The sequence below is a fragment of the Pelecanus crispus genome, chromosome 9, assembly GCF_030463565.1.
Source record: "Pelecanus crispus isolate bPelCri1 chromosome 9, bPelCri1.pri, whole genome shotgun sequence".
Classification (NCBI taxonomy): domain Eukaryota; kingdom Metazoa; phylum Chordata; class Aves; order Pelecaniformes; family Pelecanidae; genus Pelecanus; species Pelecanus crispus.
The window spans coordinates 28649779-28675674 of record NC_134651.1 but is presented as its reverse complement, the minus strand read 5'-3'; the positions used below and the strand labels follow the sequence as shown (position 1 = coordinate 28675674).

The 25896-nt window shown below is 37.8% G+C and overlaps 1 protein-coding gene across 8 annotated transcripts in view; it reads right to left on the bottom strand.

Moving 5' to 3' along the window:
• ARMC8 (armadillo repeat containing 8) overlaps nucleotides 1-25896 on the bottom strand; it is a 77215-nt gene that overhangs the window by 13865 nt on the left and 37454 nt on the right. For 4 of the 8 annotated variants that reach the window (XR_012831336.1, XM_075717100.1, XM_075717102.1 and 1 more), the window contains 10 exons: nucleotides 24327-24419; nucleotides 20300-20359; nucleotides 19007-19087; nucleotides 14833-14908; nucleotides 14652-14742; nucleotides 10406-10466; nucleotides 5703-5903; nucleotides 3012-3107; nucleotides 1474-1556; nucleotides 1093-1174 (listed from right to left, as the gene is read on the bottom strand). Coding sequence is in view for 7 of the 8 variants with exons in the window: in XM_075717100.1 (XP_075573215.1) it covers nucleotides 1093-1174; nucleotides 1474-1556; nucleotides 3012-3107; nucleotides 5703-5903; nucleotides 10406-10466; nucleotides 14652-14742; nucleotides 14833-14908; nucleotides 19007-19087; nucleotides 20300-20359; nucleotides 24327-24419 (924 nt within the window). In the remaining variant the exon portion in view is untranslated. The remainder of the gene's footprint in view (nucleotides 1-1092; nucleotides 1175-1473; nucleotides 1557-3011; nucleotides 3108-5702; nucleotides 5904-10405; nucleotides 10467-14651; nucleotides 14743-14832; nucleotides 14909-19006; nucleotides 19088-20299; nucleotides 20360-24326; nucleotides 24420-25896) is intronic. The other 4 variants (XM_075717101.1, XM_075717107.1, XM_075717104.1 and 1 more) reach the window with 4 other exon arrangements.

Below are 25896 nucleotides of genomic sequence, written 5' to 3'. Positions count from 1 at the left end.
ATGGCCAGAGTGCAGGATAACTAGCAAGTCAAGTTTTCTTGAGTCCATAACTTGTGAGAATTAGAACTTAAGCAGAACACAGAAAGTCAGGCCTGAATAAAATGTCACTGAGTAGTATGTCCAACAGGCATCTTTCTTGTACTGAAATATCCAGATCACTAGAAATAACTGAAGGATCTCCTGATCTTTTACTTCCTTCCAGGTTCTTGAGTGAAGCTTTGGACAGTCAGCTCACATAACTACCTCGTTATCAGGCTCATCAGTTCATTTTTTGCCAACAACACTTCCTTCAGTCTGGCTATTTTACTTCTGAATAGAGAGTCAAGTTCACTGTAGCTGATTCTCTTGGTGATTCTCATGGATGTCAACACTGCCTAAGCTTTCAGGCTTCTTGCTAGCAAACTTTGTCTGTTGCCCATTTTCAAGGTCTAGAAGATGTTGAAACCGAGAAACTGATTTATTTATCTGCACTTAATGACAGTCACACTACAGGATGAGAGATGATATATACCTTACACACTTTGATCCCATTTAATCTTGTGGATAATTGCATTATATTAAAATGTGTCTTTTTAAAGGTCTTGCTGAGCTCTTTGACTTCAGTTTTAGAATCTGCAATGACATCTAGAAGGCAGAGAATTACAGGATAAAATGCAGACCTAAATTCTCTTGTAGGGCTTATAGACCAAGTCTGAACTGTGCCATCTAGTCTGAGCCTGAAATTAAAGGATATATAGTCCTCCTAGTGCCCTACATTAGGATAACTTATAAACATTAGGATAACCCATAAACATTAGGGATAACTTAGCCTCTCTCACTGATCACTCAAAAAAAAAAAAAAGGGGGGGGGGGGTGCGGGGGGGGGGCACAAAAAGCCAACCAAAAATCAAGCATGGACTACAGTCCTCTTTGCTGCTGCTTGCTTGGCTTTTGTTTATTTACGACTCTCTTAGGAGAAGGTCATGGAATTTTGATTTCTAGGTAATTTCTATTATGATTCTACAGAAAGGTATGCAGATTGAACAGACACCATATCCTCCTTTAATGGAACAGAACACGTCAGTAGCTGAGACTTGAGTTTTCTTTACTTACCTTCATTAAAGGTTTCCATACAGCATGATCCTGAAAACTTGTCCTGAGCTGCTGTACAGAACGGGACAAACTGTGCAAACATCTATAACGGAAAAGAAACCTTCACTGTGAAACACACACACACACTCACACGTACAGTACTGTAATATATACATTGCTTCTACACAAAGATTCAGCTTAGAATTTGATAAGTAGTAGACTGTAAATAGCAAAAAGAAAATACCGTACTAGTCCAGGATAACTCCCCGCCCCTCCAATAAATTTTCCAACAGTAGAAATGACTTCAGATTAGCTTTTGAAAACTTAACAGAAATTCTAACAAGTGCAGCATCAGACTTAGACAAGACAAAATTATTTGTATGAATCAGAAAAGCCTCCTACCTGACTGCAGCTAATCGCACCTTGATACTAGATTCAGACAAGCCATTAACAATACGGTCCATCATATTTTCAGTCTCAATGATCTGGAACAAAAAGGAATTAATGTTATATGAATAAAATAATATGAGCATTTATGGGTTGTTGGGTTTTTTTGTCTGCAACATTTTAAATATTGCATATAAAAACTGTAGCTAACCAGCAAGCTACATTCTCTTCCCAGATTAAGTGGGAAATAGTATGTATCTGCATACAATTTAGAAAAAAACATCTACATTCTATGCTCCACTACTGTTTTCAAAATTATTTTATTAATCATCAAGGAACAAGAGGTTTATATACATATGAATTACCCTTAATGTCATATTAAAACAAAAGAGAGCATGTGTGAGTGCACACAATATATATAAACTACAGATTAGAGACATGTTGTAGAGCTATCTGGAAAAAAATAGAGTAGTTCATCCACCACATTTAGACATGGCGAGCACAAGCACATAAACTTAGAATAAGAGGGAGTTATAACCAAAATGAAAGATGGCTTTTGTATAATAAATCAACTTTGTCATATACACACCCACCACTTATTAAAAATTATGCTTTGATATGTAAAAGAAGGATCCTTACTATTAACCAAAGAAGTTAATCCTGCAACAAAAGAGAAATTTATCAGTTTGAATTCTGGAGATCCTGCATGGTTCCCCACTGATAAATCTTCCCGCTAGTTATCTTTTCACTGCTGTATTTTCCTGCCTCCTTCATGTCCATATCTTTCTTCCTTCTGTTTTTCCCCTTTACCCAGCAAATAAACTCAGTAAATTCTCCTGCTTCCTGTACCTGCCATTTTTGTTTGACATAGCAACTCCATGCTTACTTTAAAAAAAAAGAAAAAAAAAAATTAAAAGCAGCATTGTTTGATTTCCCTCCACTTTCCACACAAATTTTTAACTATACAAGCGCTCCAACCATCCAGTCTCTTTCCTGTGATGTCCAAGTAGAGTTTGTTCTTCATACCAATTGCTTTACTAAAACAGTGCAAGCCCCCTTGGTCACTTCAGAATCATGGAACAAATTTTGACTTTATTTCCCAATATGGTTAGACTTTCTAGGGTTTATTTTTGAAAAAATGTTTGTTTTACAACAGGATACATGACAAGAGGTATATTCCGTCCCTCAGAACATAGGTTTCAAAAATTACTCATACGCCACAACAATATCCCTGCACAGCCTATGAGTAGGAAGGGCCACAACATGTTGAAAGACAACTTATTGTGACAATCTAGTTCATCACTGTGAAGATGTTTACATAAATAAACTTTACTCTTATTTACGGCAAGACATTAATTTTTGTTCAAATCCCATGCAAAAAAAGTGCAATGTAAAAATTTATATTAACATAATAGAAAGAGAGCCTTCTTGTTTCAACTTACTTATACCACAATGAAAAAAAAGGGATGGAATAGTGGAAATTCTTGCACCGCCCTTCAGCCCAACTGCCAGCTATGTCTTTGCCTGATTGCTATCATTTTTCACAGGCTCACCTTTTTTCGGATATCTTCATCATTTGCTCCCAGGGAAGCATAGAGCTTGAAAGCAGCCTGGCGCAGTTCATGGGCATGCTTCAAATCATGGTCAAGCTATTTAAATAAAGCACAGATATCAAATTTAGACACTAAAAAGTTACAGGTGTTATTTTCTTATTTGTTGTAAACTAGAGCTTATCTACTGGGATTTTGTTTACGACACCAAGGACAGCCAGAAACACAAATGAACTGCTGTTCTGTTAGCTGATGTCCACGTTTACCAACTGAATACAGTAACTGAAGTTAAGAATACGGTTAATTTCTCTGCCGAGTTACAGATAAGTCAACTTAAACAATTTGAGGCCAAAACAATTCTATAAAGTTACCACTCTATCCAGACTATATTCAGGCAAAACCTGTTCTTATTTACCCAACAGAGACTTACAGGAATAAGTCAGGAAAAGTGAAAAAAATTGGGAGAGAATCAAGGGAAGTTTTATCAAGACAACTGAAGGAAAAGCAGGAATGAAAGCCAGTCTCTAAATCACAGGACCTCCATCTTAAGGTGGATGTTAACTTCCAACTTCTGCTGTAAAGGCAACACAACAGGGTATAAGCTGTCTAGGAACTTTCTGGAAGGTAACTTAACACAGGTGCTAGAGGGGTGAATTAGGGTGATGCACTACTGGATAGGCTACTCACAAATCAGGAAAAACTGCTTGGGGGCATGATAATTAATGGGAGCACTAGCTATAGGGATCATAAAATAGTGGTGTTCAAGTTCCTGAGAGGCATGAGAAAGGCACGGAGCGGAGTAGAGAGCCTTGACTTCAGGAGAGCACACCTGGAGGAGCAGATGGGGTACATCCTGGCTTGTTCAGCCAGGAGAAGAGAAGGCTGAGCAGAGACCTAAGAGTAGCCCTCCGATACCTACAAGCAGATTACAAAGAACATGGAACCAGACTCTTTATGGAGGTGCACAGCAAGAGAAGGAGAGACAATAGTCAAATTAAAACAGGAGAGGTTCCTTCTGGATACGGGAAAGAAAAATTCACCATTGGAACAGATTGCTCAGAGAGGTTGTTTAATCTCCATTCTTAGCAGTTTTCATGAACCAACTGGACAAAGCTTTGAGCAACCTCATATAAGCTCAGCATTGACCCTGCTTTGAACAGAAAATTAAGACTTTCAGACCTCCTCATGTTCTTTCCAAGAATAATTCTATGATTCTGACTACCCTCAAAACCCTGTACCAAAGGGTTCCACAAAACAATGCAATATTTAAAGTCTACACAAAATGCCAGAAAAATGCTAGTATTAAGCAGCAAAGCACTGAAATAAAAGAACTGTCAAACATTAAGCTGTATGAGCAATGCTCTTTAGTGCAGCTACATTAAAGCAGAACGTGTTATATAATTGTTAAAAACATTTAAAACAGACAAGTAATCTGTTCAGGAGAGTCCTTACTCATGTAGTTTTTACCTTACAGAGTGTAATTCAAAGCTTTTTCTTTTTTTTTTTTACACAGTAGGCACCCTGGCTTCCCAACTGACTATTTTTAGTGACTTTCTGAACGCTCAAAGCAATGTCATAGTATATATAATTGCCCCACTCACGTTTGGAACCTAATCATATTTTTGATGCTACAACCAACATCCATGACTCCCCAACAGCTGCTAAACTTCCCTCTGCTTATTTAGTTTTATACTGGAACTATTTTTTTTTATATTTAATTTGCATTTTTACATAGAATTCAAGGCAACCCTATATGCAGAATCAATGCCATTCTATAGAAGTCTGAGAAGTGAGTCTACTTCTTGGGCTAGTTTCAGAGAAAAACCAAGGCGCTCTAATCCAGTTTTTTGGGGTACTTTCTAAAAATCAGAATCAGTAAGAGGGGCAAGGAATACGCAATGCATATTTCTCTATGTGGAATACAAAAGCCATCTTGCTTCTGAGGTTGATTGATCCACTAGTGCTTTGATTGATTCACTAGTGCTTTGGAAAGTGTATGCAAACCTGTAAAAAAATAAGTTCATGGATGAGAAATTGTAGTACAACACCTTTGAAACTAAGTCTCCAAGGTGTATTTGGTCTCTGTTTATCCAACCTCTTGCAAGTGCAGATAACTCATCATATGAAATGCTACGACATCCACATGTTTTTCTGCTTTAACAGAACCAAACCGTCTCCGAACTTAACATTTTTCACAAATCTGACCTAAGAATTGAAATCGATCTCTCATCACATGGACTATTATCTCTTACGAAGCTGAAATGTACTGGTTCCTGAAGGTAAGCCTTTTAAACTCTGCAAAGGAGAAACATGACAGATGTCTCAGTCTATACTTCATTGCTATCTCTGGAAAAAGTCATGAAACTTGTACGGTGAAGCTATATTAAACTACCCATAGCTCACCTCTCTATCTTTGCCACAGAAGAATGGCAGCATCCTTCTTACAGGATGGGGAGTCCAGATATACACAACAATTTTAGTTTGGATCATATAGACTCCAGAAAAAGCAGTGAGTGAGCAAAGACTTGGGGACTATATGCATCAGGAATCAAGTCCTACTGGACCTCTGGTCACCTTTCTATTGAGGAACTCAGACATAAGGTTTAAATAGAATTAAAAAAAAAAAATCCTGAGCCCATTTACTATTGCTTTTGCACATTTTTCAAAGCTTCAGAACTGGGTAAGGAAACATACCCTCTTGATATCAGTGATTGCACTCACTGAGCTGGGATACTTGAAGTAGTCAGCAAGCATGACAATGAGGTGGTCGGTAATGCTGGCAATTCTCTGGAGCTCCACATCTGTTTCAATCAAATAGGCCAGTGTTTCTGCTCCTTCCACTCGCTCCTCCAGCAGTCTTTCCTTACTACACATTCGAACCAAACATGGCAGAGTCTGAAAAGTTAAAAAAAACAAAACAAAAGGTAAAAACCCATCATTGTTTAGTGCAGCTACGTTCATAAAGAAGCTCACAAAAAATCAAAGAGCTATCCTAGAGCAATTGTCGACAATGTTCTTTAGATCGGTACCTTTAGACAAAAAGGTTTTAGTGGTTTTAAAGACTACAAACACAGAGAAATTGTTCAGGCATTACTAAGTATACAGTAGGCTACTTTCAACCAGCTTCTCATGTAGTAAAAATTAGTCTGTGTGAATGCAATGTTCAGAAGTGACCATGGTCAAAGTTTCACAAAAGCTAAAAAAAAAAAAAAGTTAATATTTGCACAGGTTTATTCTTACTACACACAAGAACCAAAAGCACCCAAGCTGCCCTCAAGACATACTTGACGCCTCCTGCCCTTCTGTGATCTAGGATTGACTAAGGACAATACAGTCAAAAATAATCTCAGGGCTTCCTTGACCCATGCTGGCTGCTAGGAGTAGTAGGGAAGGGAGGACTACTCTTAAGTAGTATATTTGGTCAACCAGAAATGAAGTCCATTTGGAATCCAGGTCCATTCTGCCTTACCCTGACATACCCCCCTACCTTGGTTACAGTCACATGGCAACACTTTTGTCATACTTTCTCTACTTTAAATATTAAAACCAATCAAATCTTTCTTTACCTGAAGCTCAGTGAAAGGCACTTAACTCTGGAAAGACCAGTCCTCCAATGGTTGGGACTCTGTTCACTCAAGCCTCACCAAACAGTAGTATGAAAATAATATCAAGGTTTTTGCTTGCATTACTCCACTGACTTCAACAGAATTATGCTAGTAGAAAACATCTCAGAGTCATGTTTTTGGGGACCTGAAATAACATTTATCCATTGACTGCTCAAATGATTAAATAGATAAATATATCCATTCCACAGGTAAGGAAGCAGAGTTACAGGACTTCCCTACATTTATTTAAAAAGTAGATGCTACCATCTAATTAGGATTACCATCTAATCCTGCACCTAATCCAGAAAGCCAAAGCACCTCCTCTCTGCATATCTGTCACTTACAACATCAGGTAAGACTTTAAGCGTGAACAGTTGAAAACTGGTTCTAATAGCACAGACACACCTAAGGACCTTCTGCTTCCTTAGGAAGTTAGGTAGAACTCTTTTAAAGAGAAGACAGCTGCTGAGGGTTGGTAAACTTAAGCAGCCCTCAGAAATCATCTCATTCCAAAAGTGAGATTTCTAGGACCTCTGCAAGTTTGTTCCAAGTTTGCTTTAAAGCCTTCAGGCATATTGTTATACTTTTAAATCTGTAGAATTCAGAACTGCACCATAATGATTAAATGTCACTAGTTTCAATTACCAAGCTGGCATAAGGTACATCAAAAACTGAGAATGGCATAAACAAACTCATAAAAGCTGAACACAAGCTCTCAAAAAATGACATTCAGGTTGACTAAGAAAGAAGTGGAATTCCATGCCTAAACCACGAAAATACTGTACTTCCCAATTCTTTCCAAGGTCAAATGGCCTGAAATGAGCTATTTCTTGGAACTCAAGAGCTAGATATTGTTAAGTCACTGGCTGCAAACACCCAAGAAACACAAATATCATACCTTTCCACTTTTAGCAATTCCATCAGCTTAAAATTAAGCAAAATCAAGAATTCTGAAGGACGTATTTTAACTGTTCCATTAGACCTATGGGTCACTGCAACGTAATTAATGCACAGGAGTAGGAGACTGTAGTAGACGTGTAAGATGAAGAGCCACAAAGCACACCTGGCTTTTTCTTGCCAGCAGATAAAAGTCTGAAAATGGACTATAAAGGTGGAATACTTGATTCACATGGTATCGCTGGGATGCATCAGGGTTATCTGGACAAATGGTCACTTTCATTATTAGGAATTCAGAGAAATAATTTCCCTTCCAAGCAAATCCATTATTTATCAGCCTCCTCCACCTTCCCCCACCCCAACTGATTTTATTTTTTCACATGTTACAGGCCAACTCACTATTCAAACTGAGCAATGAAAACAAACCAAAACCCTTTTGGAAACACATATCCCTGACTGTCCTCCAACTGAAGAAAGTTTGATAGTAAAGGGTCAAAATTCTCATCAATAACTTCTGAAAACTAAAAAGGGCATTCCTTTGTTCTAGTTCAGCAGAGGTCAGGTGACTGGATTTACCACAGACTGAGACAGTGTGTTACCTTAAAACTATGAGCTCCAGGAGTGACCCCAGAGGAAAAGAAGTAATTATATGAGTTGTTTGAACAAGAGGGCAAGGTTCCATGCCTTCCTTCTGTCCTCTCGTTTGTCTACTCTCAAGTATTACACCAAATTTTAGTCCAAAGTTTAAAATGTTTATTTGCACAGAAGCAGCTTCCATGAGAAAGAAAGTGCTCCTATTGCTGTAGGCTGGCAAGCAAATCAGTTCACAATGGTCTGAAAGGACTACAGTTATCCATTCGGCCCACGTGGCAGAGCATGCGTAGTTCCACGCACTTAGCAGTCAGCTATCGGCAATAACCTGCCTTTGCCTACAGCAACAGTCCTCCATTTCTTCTCCCCAGAGCAGAACAGTTCTGGAACCCACACGTCCTAACCAGGACATAGCCCAGGGTTAAGCAGACAGTGGGGGATTTCTGAAGGGAAGAAGTATTCAAAAGAAGAATGAGGTTTGCAGGAGCGAGACAGGTTGGGAGCATGGAACTGTAGCCCTCAGTTTGCAGGTGTTGTAAGGAGAAAGACAAGAGATCAGGGAATTGGAGCATCAATTTGGAAAAAAGCTAAGTCGGAGAATGAGGGAGAGAGACGCAGCTTGGCTTCTTTACTTGCTGTAAGACCAGATGTCTGTGCAGAACAGATGCCACTATCAACACCACAACACTGGAATGAATTGTATTTTGGACTTTCTTGTGTAAAAGACAGGAGGGATGGGCCTTTGTCTCAGCCAACATATGGATTTTTCATCTGTCATTACCTGGGATGATGGATACCAAAATCCTACTAACAAAAGCTGTAGATATGCAAGAGTCTACTGCCATGGACACTGAATGGAAGGAATATGCTTTCTTATTCCACTATCTTACATACAACCTACACTTTCCCCAGCATTACTAAAAAGTAGGACTTAGGGACAGTTCTTGACACTCTGGTGACAGTTCTCCAGTTTAAAATGTAAGCTTGCAGGAGCCATCAGGCGTTTCCAACAGAACACAGTGAGCAGATACTAATCAGCAGCCTTTGGTGGTGAGAAGTATTTGGTACTTTAAGCAGTACACACAGCTATCTGCAGTGCCATGGACTTTCAGCACACACTATGGTCACTCATACACTTACTAGCTGTCTGTTCATGAGAGGATCTGAACACCACAGAGGGGCCTTCACAGCTGAAGAAAAACTACTCCCGTAAAAAGTTACTGGGTCTCAGATCACGCACCACCAAATCCTGACAATGACTGCTTTTGCTGATTAGACCCTTCACTTGCTAGACTCATTCCAAGAACATGTCATCTGCTCAATCTCAGTATAGGGACACATATGGGGAAAAAATTATTTTTTCAGGCATTTAAACCGCATTTCCTGAAGTCCTATGTGTTATTCTCTGGAATGAAGGATGCCATAAGCATACTAAAAGCTTTGGAGTCTGCCAGACTGCTAAGTAAATATCAAAGAAAGCAAACCTGTGTCTTATTGCAGTATTACAGTAATACTTCCATATCTCATGGAGAAACAAGCAGTGTTAGTATTATCTGATCTCTGGCTGATATACTTGCTCATCAACAGTTTTGGGTTTTTTTGTTTTTCTTTTTTTCTTTTCTTTCCCCTTTGGACTAGCTTTAGAAGTGTGACTACTAAGAAAGAGATTACACTCCTATGGTATTTAATGAAGTTTCCTTTACTGAATTTCCTTATAAAGTCCCATGCAGTATAAAAATCAAATCCAGTATTTCAGCATGACAGTTTCTTTTTTGTTTTAATAACAAATTTCCCTAGCCAAAGTATGAAGCAGACAAATCTACAAAAACATTGTGAAACCTGAGAAATCATCTGCTTGTGACACACTCCATGTATAGATTGTGCAAGTATTCTGACTGTAGTCTTGTGAAACAAGCTATTGAAAGACAAACAGGTGCCTGTTCATATACAGAGACCAAGGCAGTAATGTTGTTTCCATGTTACTTACAAATGGTTACTGAAATGATTACAAACCTCAAATGGATGTGTGTCAAACTCTGGAATATTTAGGAATATTTATTCCTGGATATTGACCTTTTAGTACGATTCTTTACTTAAAACTTCTTTAAAAAGCCACATCACTATAAATGCTTGAAGACACAAAGGGAAATTAGGGAACTAATGTTTCAAATAAAAATCAGAACTTGGTGCTTTGAAATCTTCAGTGTAACAGTTTTTGTGCTACTTTTTATACCAGACAAATAAAAAACAGATAGCCCTATATGAGAAGAACATTTTAAACAGAAAACTGTATAACCAGCTCACCTTAAGAATGATGCAGGAATCATCTGTCCGTATTGCTCCAGCTCTGCACATGGAAGTAAGGCTGTAACAACGTAATAAAACATACATTCACCTATCATTGTTTTTTTATGCACTTAAGTAAGACATTGTAGAACAACCAACTGTACTACTGAAACGTACTCCTCTTTGTTCTACCACTGATTTCAAAACATTTGTGCTTACTAGACTTGGGCACACGAACAAACTACTACAGACACACTTTTAAGCAGATTTCTAGCACAGGACATCTTGCTGGAGCACCAATCAATATATACACTACACACTGGTCAAAAAAGGTCTAACTCAAACTGGATTGATCCACAAACGTCTTTTACCAAAAAAAACCAGAATGAACAATTTACATTAACATAAAGGAGCAATATACCTAGACCTGTCCTTTGCTGCAAAGAGAATGGGCAAGCACTTAAAACAATCAGGAGAGAATCAATATAAGGTTGATAGCCTGACAGCTCAGTCGGAAACCGTTCAAGCTTTGCATTAGCCTAGGAGATGCGGCATCGTTGTGATGCTTGTCCGCAGGTGTGTCTTAACACTCTGCTGGAATAAGCACATCCTTGCCCAATTAAGTCTCTGACACTGAACCAAGCCAGCATTTGTTCTTTGTGCAACAACTTCTTAGTGGATATGACAACTCCAAGGTCTCAAACTACAATGCTGACACACAACATCAGACAAATGCGTAAGTTGCTCTGTTAATCTACCTGTACATGTGCTCCAAGCTACCAGAAATGCAAAGCAGTTCACCCACCAATAAAAGTGGTTTACATTTAAGTGGTTTATACTTTTTACCTGCTTTGCTACAAGGAAGCAGAATGAAGCTGGAGGATAACTGCTCTGCATTCAGTGCAGGAACAGTCTTTTGGTTTACCTTTTGAACTAAGCCATTGTAACTGGCTTTCATCGTGCCACAGCTGAGGCTAAAAGAATGACTGAATTTCAGTGAAGGTGACTTAAAACTAGCATGTTTCAACTCTCAGTTGGGCAGGCTACATGGGTACATAGGGTCAATTATAATTGCTCAGCTAAGGAGCAGTAAAATGCTAACATACTGTAACCGTATCATGTTTCACTGCATTCCTGAGCTCTTTCCAATTACCTAAAGAGAGTTCTTTCACCTCTTGGAAGGTAACATCATTGATCCTGTTCCAAACACCTACCAGTGACAGATATAGCTAAAACCCCATAATCAAAAGTCTTTTAGAATCATAGAATTGCTTAGGTTGGAAAAGACCTTTAAGATCATCCACTCCAACCATTAACCTAACACTACCAAGTCTACCACTAAACCAATTAAGGGTAGAGTAATAATTAATCTCATGTTTCCTGGCTTGGTGGCTGGATTACTTTTTAATGAAAGTAAAACTAGAATAGAATCATTAAGGTTGGAAAGGATCTCTAAGATCATCAGTCCAACCATCAACCCAACACCACCATGCCCACTAAACCATGTCTCCAAGTGCCACGTCTACCTGGTTTTTGAACACTTCCACGGATGGTGACTCCACCACCTCTCTGGGCAGCCTATTCCAATGCTTGACTACCCTTTCCGTGAAGAAATTTTTCCTGATATCCAACCTAAACCTCCCCTGGTGCAGCTTAAGGCCATTTCCTCTCGTCCTATCACTTGTTACTTGGGAGAAGAGCCCAACACCCACCTCAGTACAACCTCCTTTCAGGTAGTTGTAGAGAGCGATAACGTCTCCCCTCTGCCTCCTCTTCTCCAGGCTAAACAATCCTCATCCCCTTTTTATATATTATTTCTTATAAATGAAAAGATAAGACTTGACTGTTAGCATAGAGATCATTTTATAAACTTGTATTGCCCAAGCCTTGCAGCTGACAGCAGGAAATACTAATTTTTACACCTGAACAGTCAGGAGGAAAGCACCCGTCTTGCAGTTGCCATTTAGTCCAGCTAGAGCCTATTTGCCAGACAAAGTAGCTCTATTTCAAACATGAAATAAGTCTAAAGTATTTTTCCTTCAAGTAAAATAGGCTTGGCTTAGCTTCTAGCTAAGCCAATTCCGGTAATTTTAGTAGAAAAGGTTACTGCTCCACTTGTAGCTGCAAATCAGTCTCCCAAGAGGCTTACTGCTCTTCCCTCTGTGCCAACACTACTGCTCAAGTGACGGATCCTTACTCCATTTTAATCAAAAGGTATTAACTTAGGTCTTCCAGGGCTACTTAAATTGTTGAAAAATAAAGGAAAATTCTTAAGAAAGCCCTGTATGCCAGTCTGGATTCAAATAGAAATTTAACAAAAGGCTTCACAAATGCATAAAAAACCCCTTTTACATCTGCATTCCAAGGACTCTACTAATAAATCAGAGAGGAGCTGCAGATTAATTGACCAAAGCTGGCAAGGCAGGAGTGGTCTAATTTAGAAGCCAAAAAAAAAGACGACCTATGACAATTTCACCTACTACTCTCATTAGAGAAAAAGAAAGGAGAGAGAGTCTGATTTCGAGGCAATCAAGCAGGGAATGGACTTATAGGAGAAAAGCCAGCAGGTCTTTGCGAGCCTCCAGGACTGTCGTGAAACTGAGTCCGTGAGTGCCCTACTAAGGAGGACAACTGTCTGTGGACTAATTAGAAACCCAGTCTGAAACTCAAGATACTGCCTTGTCTTCTATTCTCCTGCAAGTTTCTTTTTTGCTTTTCACTGCATCATTCTCTTCCATGCTTCCAAAGGTCCACTTGAGACAAAGTACTGCAAAGCAACAGCAAAAGATGGGATTGTCTACCCAACTCCTTCCAATGTGAAGCAGATCAGCAAAGAACACCAACAGACCTGGGAGTGTTCATCCCAGAGCAAGGAGGCAGTCCAGAGCCAGAACAATTCTAACTCCAGCCTGCTTTCATGACTTATCAACTGCCTTATATCTTGAGATCAGTTAAAAAAAAATTGTAATACTAAATTCTCTATGTATTCTCTGAATTCTCAAAGAAACACGTAAATCAATCAGAACTGAGACTGCTACAACACAGTTAGTTTAACTTGCCTTCTTCACTAAAAAGCTACCTAACAAACCTGTAAAACCAGATTGTATAGACCAATTGCAGTTCGAAGGGAGCGTAGGAGGTCCCCAGACAGACCTCCCACATGGAGTAGGATTACCTTCCACAGACAACCCCCACAGGCATACCTGTCATTATAACTGCTTTCATGAATGGGTACCTGGCAACACTACAAAAGAGGCCATGCTACCTACCCCATCGGTTCCTCACCCAGAATCTCAAGACCCTGCACCAAGACAAGTGTCAGTGAAATTGTTTGGTGAACTGAATCAGAGAACTCACTGATTACAGTCAAAAATAAGCCATCAAAATCTAAAAGAATAATCAAACAATACACCAGTGACCAAACTGTTGAGTTACATGTGATTTTACTAATTCATAGTGATGGGTAATTTTATCTCTTTAACCCCCCAAAGTCATTTATTCCATTATTATCAACACAACAAAAGGAAAAGGGTCTTAAAGGGAGTCAGTTCCCAGCTTATGAAGTAAGTATAACCCTAGTGTTGCTGTTACAGAACTTGGTCACATTTTGTCACAGGGTGGAAAGTCATTATGAATATGAACACAGAAATGTGCCCATACCAGAAGGGAAAGTTTGATTTGAATGATAAAATTAATTAATAACATTAATTCTGCTGTACGAGCACATGAAGCCTAAAGAATAATCTGTTTTAACTAAAACAGATGGGAAGAGGGACTAGCTCTGCTCTCTCATCATCTTAGTGCATACAGTTCTCAACACACCACAGCCCCAGTCACCTGAGTGAGTCCTCTGAACAGTGGTGCAACAATGACATTAACTTGTATCACATGATAGTTCAGTATTATACTCTGTAAGGACATATGATTGACCATAGCCTATTCAAAGTAAAACATCTCATAAAATCCAAGTGACTTGTGAAAACTGCAGTTCAGCTTATGAAAATCCATATGTCTGAATATGTATTCCTGACTAAACTGCTGCCCAGCAACATTTTTTCCTGTTTATGTACAGCAAAGAGTAAGAGTTTTGCTATAAAGATTATTTGGCGAGAACCACTTCTTGAAGGATTTAGATAATGCAAATATCTATAATTATTCCTAAGATTTTAGATCACATACTACTTTGCAACAAGCAAAAAGGGAACAGTTAAAAAGTAAGCATTACATTGCATACTATTTCATTCCAATTCCTGCCAAAAATTACCATTTGGCTGATGTAAGCTGCATTTCAATAGGCTTGTCCCTTTGTAACATCTTCACAAAAATTTGCGGTAACAATTCTCCATCAACGGACACTGCAAGCAATGAAAGAGAACTTCAAGTAATTCTAATTCAGCCAGTCAATAAAATGAGTGTCAAATAAGCAACAACAGCATTATACATACCATTTACAAGAGTCATTGATACCTGTGGGTTTTCAAAGGCTAGAACTGAGAAGCATTTCAATGCTTGCATTCGAACCTGTGTAAAAACATAACACAGATGAGGTATAAATGTAAACGCAAACTTAAAAGCAAAATTAGTCTATACTGCTGTATAGGCTTGTAGAAAATAACTCTGCATAATCAAATAAGAAATGTAGATGATGAATAAAAGGCAGATGGAAACATCTAACTCACACCTTGACTCCTGTGATCTCCCTGTTGGAATTATCCTTCTATAGGGTATGTTGTGAACTATTTGTGAAAAAGACAAGCGAGGATAAAACTTGGGAACCAGACAGGCAGAAATACTGGTCTTACTTGTGATGCCTGACAAATGTGCAAACAATAACAAAAGAAAGGAAGTATCATAACAATAGTACTGCTTCTTTCCAGGACTTATAAATACATAAGAGAATCAGAAATGAAACACATGTCGTTGAGATTTATATTTCAGAAGCCTTTAAAGGTGAGTTTAATAAAATATCTAAAGAAAACCATCCAGTTGAAGTGATTCCAAACTGATCTTAAAACAAATATATGCCATAAGTTTTACAGCCATTACACAGCCTCAGGTATCACCTGTACAAAAAGGATTCACAAATTTCTTCATGCTGGATCTTCCTCCTCCAGTCCAAAACCATGTCTTGGCTTAACTGAACAGTATTTCATGGTTGCCTAGTCATGCTAGGCTATGAAGTCTTTATACCCTCTTTTTTGACACAGGGAAGATGTCCTGGTTTCGGCTGGGATAGAGTTAATTTTCTTCCTAGTAGCTGGCATAGTGCTGTGTTTTGGATTTAGTAGGAGAAGAATGTTGGTAACACACTGATGTTTTAGTTGTTGCTAAGTAATGCTTATGCTAGTCAAAGACTTTTCAGCTTCCCATGCTCTGCCAGGTGCACAAGAAACTGGGAGGGGGCACAGCCAGAATAGTTGATCCAAACTGCCCAAAGCGCTATTCCATACCATATGACATCATGTTCAGTATATAACCCGGGGGGAGGGGGGTTGGCCGGGGAGCAGCGATCGCTGCTCGGGAACTGGCTGGATATCGTTTGGCAGGTGGTGAGCAATTGCATTGTGCATCACTTGCTTTGTATATTATTATTATTGTTACTTATTGTTATTATCATTACTATTTTACTTTATTTCAATTATTAAACTGTTCTTATCTCAACCCAGGAGTGTTTCTCACTCTTACTCCTCCGATTCTCTCCCCCATCCCATTGGATGGTGCTTAGTTGCGGCTGGGGCTAAACCACGACAGAAGACCAACCATTATCATCTTCCCAGATGAAGAATCTTATTTAGTTCAGGTATTAGTCTTCAACTTCACCTTCTACAGTTGCATATATTTAAACTGTGTCCATGCCTTTCCATGTTTCTGTTACCACATTCTTAGTGTGAAAACAAAGCAAAAGGAACAAGATTTTGACCTAAAGAATCCCATCACTGCAGAAAGCACTTACTGCAAGTTAGGTTTGGGCCTATCCCACCCTCCTCGACAAAACGTCTTAGAAACATGGAAGTCCAAGGGTAGACAACAAACAGCAAAGACAATCACACTTTTGTGCATTAATTTTATGATAACTAATCACAGCCATGGTAAGATCTCTTCTCACTCGTAGTAGTGAAGTCTTAGTCAGGAGGAACAGATAGCAGGCTACCTGGCTTCAGAACAAAAGCCAGGTACTTTTGTTCCATTTACTTTTCAGACAATCTAATGAATGCAGTGTATACTTCAAAGCAACAGAAAGCAGAGATTGTGTATCGAAAAAGCACTGAAAAACGTCAAACCCACAGCCCAAGAGCTGTATTCTTGCCAGAAGGAAGTCAGGGGCAGGGGTATAAAGGTTCTAATGAGAACAACTGAAGTCTAGCTAGATGCTAACTATTTTATATAATGTTGTGCTATTAAGTAAAGCTATTGAAATTACTATGATGACTACTTCTTTTGCTAGAAATGTCTACTTAAGGGCAATTAGTTCCGTAGTTACATGAGAAACAGGGAACACAATCACTTGGGAACCAATACGTAAATATGGTCTTGAAACCATTATCTGTAATGCCGCTGTAAAAGCTGTAGTCCCTTTGTGTTAGACATCTCACCAGTGGTGAAGATGCACACTTGTAATGATATAACACATGGGAAAGATACTTGTAGAATCAGCTGGCTATGGGACAATCCCAAAACCAAAGGAAGAGATTTAATGAAAAATAATGGGCAATTCTCTTGGCAGACCTAGACAAACTCTTCTCTGGGGGATTGAAATCCCATTTTGAGGTTTTCTGCTGTTTATCGATGCGGTCCTATTGCCTAAATCATCTGAGATACCTTGCTGGCCTTTACTGTAAGTATTGAAAAACAGGCAAAATTTTTAAATGCTGTCTTTTCCTGTTCTTATTTGGTTGAATATTAAGAAACTGGACAGAGAAGTATGAGAATGAGGTGTCTGGTATCCTACAAAAATGTTTCAGTTACATTAAAAGTCTAAGAATGTCTAATTACTGCAGAACGCTAAGAAAGCAGCTAAGACCACAATGAAGCTGTTAACCCCAGGAGTATTAACACAGGAAAGTGTATGAAGAGCAATAAAAAGCAGTTCAGTACATACACCTGGAATGTAAAGGCCTGACCAAACTGGCAAAGGAGGAAATGAAGAATACTTTATACACCTCTCCAGTAAGGTAGGACTAAATATATATATTTTAATGCAACACTACATGTATCTTGTTGGTGAAAAAGCAACTTGAAAACTTTGCCTTGCTCCAATTTCTTTATTTTAAAGTAGCTCTTTGAAAAAATTAGGGGGTTCAAAGCCATTAGAAAATGTTCCAAGCCAAACATAGTTTGGAAAATTCACCTTATGATAAAGGGTAAAAAAAGGTCAGCTAACAGGAGAAAGAGCAAAATGTTGCTTGATGATGGTGAAAACTAATTAGTACAGAAAGACAGAAAACAGAAGTTTATCAGTCTAACAAAATATAGAAGACCACAGACTTCCTACTAGATTTATAAAAAAAAAAAAAAACCCCAAACCAAACAAAAAGCACCACAACAAGACCCTGGAACAGAGCACCAAATTTCCCTTCACTTGAAATTCTCATTTAAAGACTGATTTTCCTGCTGAAAGATACTTTGATTATTAAGAATGTTCTGCATTAGGCAGGAGATCAAAACAGACAAGCACAATTATCTCATCTAGTCTCAATCAACCAGTGAATAGCATATTTTCAATAAGATAAAAATGGCATAACATATGAGATATTTGTATTAGATACTGTAATAAAAATAACTAAAGATAAATTTGGATACTTGAAGTGCTGCTTCTTTTCAGAATTATGACATTCATACTTTTTTGGGGGAAGGGGGATAAATTGATATCTTCATAAGAAAGTCCATGCTTAGAGATCATAGGATCGGCTTCAGACAGATTTCAAAATCATTTGCATAGCAGACACCTGTTAGCCCTCAAAAAAACAAACTAAAAAAAAAGCCTCAGAAAACATTATATGCACTCGAACATTTTATTAAGTAATCTACAGCAGACTCCTAAGGCTGTGCTCAGTATTTGAAATTTTGGCCTTAGACTGGAAAGAGCTATTTGACCCTCCTTGCCACCAAGTTACAGGTAGAGTATGATGCTCTTCCCCAGAGCTGGTACTTTAGGTAGTCCAGGATGGACTTCCAAAATGTAACAGAGGATGGAGCTGAGACTCAGGAGATTCAGTGAGCACAAAATACAGGTACCTGGTGCTATGTCCATGTTTTCACAGGTATGACTTCTGTTTAGGACAGCTCACATTGGTTTCTCTTCAGTTTAATTTCTTTTTCTCATTGATTTTTCAACAAATTGGACCATTTTTATTAGGTTGCTAAGTGACTGTTCTCCTTTGGATCAATGAAGCCAGCTCTGTTTTAATTAATGGTGTTTTAATTTTACAGAGCACTCCAAAAAAATAGGTCTCATTTTCACAGAAATCCATACAGCAAATAAAAACAACTGTTGTTCTAGAAATATACAGTATACCTGTTTACAGTTCTAGTTCATATGCATACGCATAGTTTTTATAATCTTCATTTGGATCCCTTTCATAAATATATGTAAAACACCGAATAATTTTAAGGTCTTACTTTGTAGGAGGTGGACACTAACAGATGTGCGATATTCTGAACAGCTCCATGGTTAAATAAGATTGTCTGGTGATCTGGACCCTTCAAAGGAAAACATAAAACATGATATTTTTTTTTTTTTTTAAATATGTAAGAGGTTTCCAGTATCTGCAACTTATTGTTAAGCATTAAAGGTAGATTTATTAACATTTACTTTGTAATCAGTTGGCATACCAATTTTTTTCAAAAAAAAATAAGGAAGTCCAACTCTTATTTATATAGCATTTGTCCTTTCCGGTAATCATTTCCACTCGTCTTCAATAGGCAACTAAATTAGTTTTCACAAGCGAAGAAACATGGATAGACTACTTATGTTCCTATTCTTCATATTGGAAACAACTGAAAGCTCCTGATTTTCTCTACAAACCATAGAAAAGATCCCCAGTTACTAATGTCTTCTTCACTGGTAATATCAAGCATTTTCAACAACTCTAACTTCAGAAGAGAGTGAATTAATTCTGAAACCATTTCCAGACAGAATATGACAGTGCTTTGAGAACAGATTCATATTTTCCTCCTACAGATTATTTTAGTTTCAAACATGTTTAGCCATAAATCTAGTCAGCCATCCCCCATTTATGGACTTCAAGATCTAAGTCGACAATGGCTGATATGTCAATGTTTTTCCAAGATTTAAAAAGCATTTGGAATGAAACACAAATACTAAATTTTGCACTAGAAAGGTCTCAGAACTTCTGTAGTATGACAAGGCTTGACAAGGTTGGAAAAAACAACATGAAATCTCAGTGGGGCCTGCAAGCCTCAACAGTCTCTTGTGAAATCTGATCTGTGACTTACAAACATCTCTTCAGAAGTAGATTCATTACTCTAGTCATCTTTGCATTAAGCACAGACCATGCGCAATTTAAATTCAGCTTTTAGAATGTCGCAGCATTAATCATACCTCAATGCATTTTCTTGACTTATCTGCAAGTGAAGAAAGTATCTTCACTCCTTAATCTTTTGTTCAAACCCAGCTGAGTTTATGGGCACATCTATACACCCTAGTATGCGATGTTTTATTCTCACATTTGAGATACAGCTGAAATCAGCTACCTCTTATATTCAAAATACAGAATTTTTTTCGTTTATTTTTAGAACATCCCTTACCTCTAAGAAAAAAAAAGCATAAAATTACTTTTAGAGGTAACATATCTGGTGCTTTAAGAGATGCTTCAGCTGCTACTGCCACCAAAAGCTTTCTACCAAAAAATGCAATTAAAACAGCATGGTTGAAGTACGAAAACAACTTACATTGGCACACAGAAGTGGCTGAGGCAATGATTTAAAGCCGCAGCTATGCCAGTGTTGAAGCTGAAGAACAGATATTAAAATATGTGAAAAAAATGAATGAACTTAAAGTAAAATAAATCATATTGACCTAAACAGCTTTAGTAATTCATAAGTATTAGTGATTTTTCAGTGAGATGCAGATGGTAAATTCTGTGCAAACAAGACAAATGCAAGTACAGAGGTAACACTTGGGTGTATTCTTAGTTGCATAACTAGATGTACATGAAAATATCCAATCTGTACACATTGTGTTTGCACACACCAATCCAGCTTATTTAACACACTATCAGGTTAAGCACTAATCCATAAATAGGGACAGCTTCAAATATAAATGTGAAAACTTGAGAATATAATTCCTTCCTAATTCCAAGCAGCTCAGGCACCAATTTAATAGCAAGGCCTTTTGCTTTTGTTTCTCTTTGGTTATACTGACAGAGTTCCAGAAGCCGGTCCTATTACAATGATCTTTTTCTCCAAATATGATTGAACGACATATTTCAGGAATAGAAATCACAGTCCTTGCATGTTTTCCAATCATAAAATGTCCATTTCAAGAAAGCAGTAGGATAGAACAATGTAACAATTCATTCCTTACTGAAATTTTAAAAGCAGGTATCTAAATGCAAATGTACCTTAGTTCAGGAATCCATCATGAGGCCTAATATCACATAAGAAAATGTTCTCAGAACGGGCTTGGGAGGAAGCTGCCTTGATTACAGGCTTTATGCTGGATCTTTCTCAGACACAAGATTTTAATTTTCAACTGGTGGTGAAATTATTACTTAACGCAGAGATGTCACCACATTCAAATGTAAGTTCCAGAACTATCTTTTCAAATTATTCATACAACCACGTGTTTCCAAATGCATACCTTATCTTTTTAATTTGACCATTAAAATAGTAAAGCTTACCTAATCACATCACTTTCTCTGGAAACAAATCAACTGTGATAGAGAGAATCTTAAAAAGTAAATTTTGACTTGCATTTTAGCATACCATGTACATCAACCTGATTTCAGTTTGCTTATTTGCTTATATGTTGATAGAATCCTGGCTCCATATGTTAAGAACTGCATCTGCTCCCCCTGTAAATCAACACTTTCCCTTGCTTAGGACGGCTCTTCTCCAGGGTCAGTGTTTTCCATCAGTTAATTTTAACTCTAAAAATGCAGTGAGAAGCAGTAAAAGTAAGCAATAAAAGCAGAAAAGAGCAGCAATATGATAGGAACCTGAATTAAGGATTTTCTAGCTCAAAAGAACAGGTCTGAGATTTTCCAGGGAAATTTGAGGAGGCGAGAAAGAAAGAAACCCGAGAAGCCCAACCAAACAAGACTCTGGCAAGGAAGAGAAAAAATGGATGCACAAGATCTAAGCAGAGAACAGTATGCAAAACAAGGAGGGTAGGAGCTATGATATATCACTATTAGTTTAATGAACAAATCTACTGAGATGAGGAAAAAGAGAAATAAAAGCATCAATACCTCTTACAATATATGCTAAACCTTACCTAAATATGAAAGCTTATAGTAACTTATTTCTTCAGGAAAAAATTAGAAAGGTTCTCTCACTCATGGCCTTTGGGGGGAAGATGGAGTCTCCATTATAAATGTAGTGAATACTGAAACTTTCAGTATTTTTGGGGTTTTTTTTTCTAAATTATAAGAACGTACTTTGCCTATCCATATAAATCAGACCCCCACCCCCCCCGCAAATTCTGCTTCACTGTATTAGATGTATTTTGTTATGTCTGAAAATACAGTAATTGACCTTGATAATCAGACCTGAAACCCAAGAACTAAACAAAGAAGAAAGAAGGGGGCATATTAGATTTTTGCTGAATACCTGCATTTGCCTGGGCAAAAGTGAAATGAGTTCTTGATCAATTTAACATTTGTGATTATCTATTTACTCAACTTCAAATATTTTTCTTTGCTATGCAGCTAACGTTTATTTTGTAAAGGCAACTATTTCCTAACAGTCATAGTCACCACCCTAGTTTTCTTGTGCATTCATGTTTCTATCTGTTCCCACAATCAACTTTTTCTTTCCAAAAACTTGAAGTTTTCAAAACATTCACTGTAAAATTTGTTCGAGAGAGATCTAGGGGGCAGGGGGTGGAGGAGGCATTCAAAACAGTATAGTGAGTTCCTAAGACCTTCTTTACTCTACTCTTGTTAATTGACTGGGCATTTGCTTTGTTAACAATATATTTGATATGTAAGTCACCAGGAGTTAATGGAGCTACATGGAAGTAACTCATTTGGAAAAAGATAACAATAACTGTTTTCATGTTGGATTAATTACCTGAAGTTACTCAGCAGTTCTCACACAGCCAACAGGGTTTATATTGCTACAGAGCTAACCCCGGACTGTATAAACTGACTTCTATACCACCCTATAATCAGTCCTGTGCTATTTTTCTTGCAAGCCAACATGGCCCAATTTTTCACCTGTTCAAGCTACTCAGCCTATTAAGGAGACTTGCAAGGGCCACTTAAACATGAGATGCCTCCCTGGTGCATTTTTTCATAGAATCATAGAATGGTTTGGGTTGGAAGGGACCTTTAGAGGTCACCTAGCCCAACCCCCCTGCAGTGAGCAGGGACAGCTTTAACCAGATCAGGTTGCTCAGAGCCCCATCCAACCTGACCTTCAATGTTGCCAGGGATGGGGCCTCCACCACCTCTCTGGGCAACCTGTTCCAGTGCTTGACCACCCTCATTGTAAAAAATTTCTTCCTTATATCCAGTCTAAATCTATTCTTTTTATACTAAAGGTTTAAAACCATTAGTCCTTGTCCTGTCACAACAGGACTTGCTAAGAAGATTGTCCCCATCCTTCCTACAGGCCCCCTTTCTTCTTAAAATACTAAATTCTTTTTCCAATATTAGCTATAGATCTGAACTTCCACAGTCCAGTGTAGGATTTTGTCTTAATGTTTTCTTTAAACAATTCTATAAATACTACCAGCTGAGTTATATTTTTACATCACAATAACTCTACGGTTTCAGTCCTCAGTTTCACTTAACAGAAGAAATGCAATTGGATGAATGTACATAAATAACAGCCAAGGTAGAGGAAAAATACATTTTTAACAAAGGAATAATTCAGAGTTCAGAAGACTCATTGTAAGTGATAAGGTAAAAAGATATTTTTTGAGGTAAATACTTAAAAATTCATAAATTTTGGAACTTTTTCATCTGTTAGTCTGCGAGGTAAATACAATCTATGATCTTTAATTTAAAACTGTTTCTAAAAGGGAAAGATGCTGTACAAATCTGATTTCCTAGACTGACTTATTTTTATATAGTTACTGCATAACCCATGGGTACAGTTAACTACCAAAAAAATGCAACAATAATAGAAAAAAAACAGTGGCGGGTGGAAAATTGGAGAGGGGGGAGGGAAAGACAAAAACTTCTGTGTTAGGGATGGGGTTGCTGCTGTTTTTAAATTAGTTTTCCCATATCAAGAGAATCGCATTATACAGCAGGAATGAACATGTATCTGGATAAACCTGTAACTGATAGAGCTCAACTGAGAAGAGCATTTTTCTGCCTCTCAACCTGCAGTACCTCTTAGAAAATATTCTCTGGGTTTAAAACAGCTGTCTTGAAAGCAGATGCAAGACCTCTGCAAAGAGATGCTCACACTATCTTGAGACTTCCAGAGGAAAAAAATAAGCCTTCCAAAATTTATACTGATAATAGTGAGAATTGATATTTGCCTAGACTGTTGACTTTGTTTAGCAGCCAAGAGGTATAAATATATATACACAGCCTATTAAAAAAAAGCACTTATTTGCATATTTTGTTTTAGGGTAGAGAAACATATATCAACCCAAATAAATCCGTCAGCAAATCCAGTGCAGTAACAGTTCAGTCATTGCTGTCCTAATGTTCCTGCCACAAAAGGCAGTAGCATCTTACACAGTTTCTTATATGCCAGAAACACAAGTTGCATAAAGAACATGTATTCTCCTTCTTACTTTGCAGCAATGTGAGAAGATCTGACATATGTATTCTTGTGTATATCGAGACCTACTGAGCAAGGACATGAGGTGGGAGATAACTGTAGCATCCTGGAAACAAGACAGAAAAGAAAAAAGTATTAACACTGTATTTCAGCATAGTTTCTTCACAGTTTGTTACTTGAGAGTACTCCTGATTCTGTATTCAGTGTTCTCCCTTCCACTGAAACTTGTATGGACACAGGACGATACCATTAAAGTAGTACAGGAGAGACTTCAAGGCACGAGTGACAGTTCCGAGCCAAATCCTCATGGAAAAATAAAAGGTCAATGCAAGTTAGGTACTAAACTTCTGGGATTTGTCTCTAGAATCTTTACTTTGTGAGAAAACAATAAAAGAACAGGGAAAAAAACATACTGACTACAAACATGGTTACTGAAAGTGATTACTCCAGGAATTGTCTTCGTATTTTGTTACTACAAGTGCGATTTACTTACCTTTTCATTTCAGCTCCAAGTAGAAAAGAGCAGGGAGGTGAACAAGGTGCCAGACTGAACAATGTACAGTCCACCTTGAATTCTGTGGCACTCCCTTTCTAACCTATTAATGTGGGGTAATAATTTCCTTTGTCTTTAAGTCACACACCACAGATGCTATTAGTATGCGTGACACTAATGACAGAGCATTCCAAATAAATCAGCAAAAGAAAATCATTATACTGAAGTTCCCTTCTGAAAACATATCCAGTTACTTAAGTTCTGTGGTAAGTTAAAAAATTACAACATTTTAAAGCTTTCAGTTACTTTTACCAGCACATTTTAGTGGCAGCAACTGCAGTGATATTAAAAGAAACAATGGTCATTTTAGTTTGGAAAGGTGGTAAACTAAATTACTTCCATGAGTTAAAGGGTGCTGAACAGAGGAGATGGAAGACTGAATGAGTCTTCCTTTCCAAAGAACTTACGCTGGACTGACCCTATACAAGTCAGACTCTTTGTTTTACCTGCAGGACTAACCCTCTGACTAGGGAGAGGTGTATTAAAATTAGAGCAAAATCTTCATGCTCCTCAGCTACTTTTGCAGTAATGAAAGTAGCACTCGCCTGATTGTTCCAATAACAATAGCTTCAGAGATACATAGCTGTTTATGGAAAGTTTTATTTCCCAATTACTTGGTAAATTTCCAATTACACTTTTTTATATTAGCAAAATAAACATGTACAAGTCTCTCCTATTTGTATACCTATATGAGATTAGTCAAAACTTTACAATATTTATATTTTAATTTTAATATTTTTATTTATTATATATATACACACACAAAATTTAGCAGACTTATTTTAGAAAGCTTTCCTGCCAACAATCCAGCCTTCTTATTCTCAACAGAAAACAACAGGACAACAGAGCCAAGAAACACACTGAGAATAAAACCAACTTGTTTCTACTGCTTGTTTTTCAATAACTGGAAAGGATCAGTGTGCAATAGCCTCATTTGCCATTTCAGCATTTTATAGAGAAAAAGTTACCTACTAGAAACTGGAGTTCTTCCAGGTATACCAGCCATATATCCATGCGCACTGCACACTTA